Raw genomic sequence first — 2,176 nt, forward strand, 5'->3', positions numbered from 1 at the left:
CCTCCCCACCCCTCACCCCCCCAGCCCCGCTCACCCAGCACGCGCTCCCCCAGCCCCCCCAGCTCCAGGTAGGCGTTCTGGAAGGCCTCCTTCATCTCCTCGTCCAGCGGCACCTCCTGGCCCTGCAGCAGGATGCGGGAGCAGCGGTCCAGGATGCGCTCGGGGGCACCCTTCATCACCAGCAGGTACCCCTGGGGGTCCTCCTCCCGCTCGTGGATCGAGAGCTGCGGGCACGGCCACACGCTGGAACCGTGGCCACCGCGGCCACCGCGGCCACCACGGCCACCGCGGCCACCGCCGCCACCGCGGCCACTGCTGCCACCGCCGCCACCACCGCCACGGCCGCACCTGGTACTTGTTGGTGGAGTTGAAGGGGATCTCGGTGACTTTGGGGTTCTTGTCCCGCATCTTCTTGACGGAGCCGCAGGACAGCTGGATGCACTTGAGCAGCGCCGACTCGGACGCGTCGCCCGCCGTGTCCCGCTGGCGCGTGGAGAGGAACCCAAGGTGACGCGTGGGGACACCGGCACCACCCAGGTGGCAGACTGGGGTGGTGACACCCGGCCCTGGGGTGGTGGCCACCTACCTTGGAAATTGAGATGTTCTCCTGGCCCGGCTTGAAGACGGCGCGGTTGCAGAGGCCGGCGATGCGTGCCAGCGCCGCCCAGGTGGGTGAGCGCTTGTCAAAGGTGGCACCTGAGGGACAACGGCCCCCATCAACCCCCACCTCCTCTGGCGACACCTCCTGGGGCGCAGGTAGGCACCTTAGGGAGCCACTGCCCAAGGGTCAGGGTGCCCAGGGGTTGGGGACCCAGCGGCCGGGGTGCAGGCCACCCACCCGACTGGTCCTCGGTGGTGTCGGCCTCGTGGATCTGGTTGTCGAACCACATGTGCGCCACCGTCATGCGGTTCTGGGTGAGGGTCCCGGTCTTGTCGGAGCAGATGGTGGAGGTGGAGCCCAGCGTCTCCACCGCCTCCAGGTTCTTCACCAGGCAGTTCTTGCGCGCCATGCGCTTGGCCGTCAGCGTCAGGCACACCTGGGGGGGGGGGCACCCACGGGTGTCAGGGGGCACCCCCGGCTCTCAGAGGGCACCGAGCACTGCTGGGTGCAGCAGGACCAGCCAAGCCCAGTAGCACCAGTCCCCGCCACCTCCCTCCCACCAGAACCTGTGCCCTCACAGCACCTTCTCCCCGTTCTGCTCCCCTGGGGGCCCTTACGGTGACGGTGGCCAGCAGCCCCTCGGGGACGTTGGCCACGATGATGCCGATGAGGAAGATGACGGCCTCCAGCCAGGTGTAGCCCAGGATGAGGGAGAGGATGAAGAAGGAGAGGCCGAGGAAGACGGCGACGCCGGTGATGAGGCGGATGAAGTGCTCGATCTCCATGGCGATGGGCGTGCGGCCCACCTCCAGCCCCGAGGCCAGCGAGGCGATGCGCCCCATCACCGTCCGGTCCCCCGTGGAGATGACAATGCCCCGGGCGGTGCCTAGGGGACAGCCACGGGTCACACGTCCCCTCCATGCATCGGGGACACCCGTGCGTGTGGGGGATGCCGGGGCACCCTCCTGGCTAAGGACACCCGGCCATGAAGGGGACCCTGGGGGACACCTGCCACCACAGGGGACACGGGAGCCATCGAGCGACGTGCCCACCTGGGTGCACCACAGCACGTGGGCACACACGTACCCAGGGGACATCAGGGACGTGTGCCCGCTGGGGACACGGGGGGAAGAAATGGGGACACCGCCAGCACCTCGCACCCGTGGGTGCCCACCTTCCACACAGTTGGTGGAGAAGAAGCAGATGTTGCGGGTCTCCAGCGGGTTCTCGTGGGTGAACTCGGGCGAGCGGGTCTGGGGCTCCGACTCCCCCGTCAGCGAGGAGTTGTCCACCTGGCACGGGCAGCGGTGGGTGCCGGGGGGCACGGGGCACCCCGCCTCGGTCAGCCCCGGTGTCCCCATAGCAGCTCTGGGGTCCCCATAGCAGCCACAGCACCCAAAGGTCACTGGTGCTGGTGCCCACCCTGCTTGAGTCCTGGTGCCTGACCCGTGCCAGTCCCAAAGCCCAGCCCACGCCACCACTGGTGCCCACCCCATGCCAGTCCCGGTGTCCTTCCTGTGTCACCCACAGTGCCCACCCCATGGTGCCCACCCCATGCCAGTCCTGGTGCCCACC

General features: G+C 69.0%; 1 protein-coding gene across 1 annotated transcript in view; it reads right to left on the reverse strand.

Annotated features, from left to right (window-relative positions):
* LOC118159842 (sodium/potassium-transporting ATPase subunit alpha-2-like) overlaps positions 1-2,098 on the reverse strand; it is a gene marked incomplete at its 3' end in the record, with an annotated part of 5,286 nt that extends 3,188 nt beyond the window's left edge. The window contains exons 1-7 of the mRNA XM_035314392.1: positions 2,083-2,098; positions 1,776-2,006; positions 1,219-1,487; positions 839-1,037; positions 587-696; positions 349-483; positions 35-224 (exon numbers count right to left, since the gene is read on the reverse strand). Coding sequence (XP_035170283.1) covers positions 35-224; positions 349-483; positions 587-696; positions 839-1,037; positions 1,219-1,487; positions 1,776-2,006; position 2,083 — 1,135 coding nt within the window. The remainder of the gene's footprint in view (positions 1-34; positions 225-348; positions 484-586; positions 697-838; positions 1,038-1,218; positions 1,488-1,775; positions 2,007-2,082) is intronic.
* Between the last annotated feature and the right edge of the window lie 78 nt (positions 2,099-2,176).

This window comes from Oxyura jamaicensis, unplaced genomic scaffold (assembly GCF_011077185.1).
Source record: "Oxyura jamaicensis isolate SHBP4307 breed ruddy duck unplaced genomic scaffold, BPBGC_Ojam_1.0 oxyUn_random_OJ72282, whole genome shotgun sequence".
Taxonomy (NCBI): Eukaryota; Metazoa; Chordata; class Aves; order Anseriformes; family Anatidae; genus Oxyura; species Oxyura jamaicensis.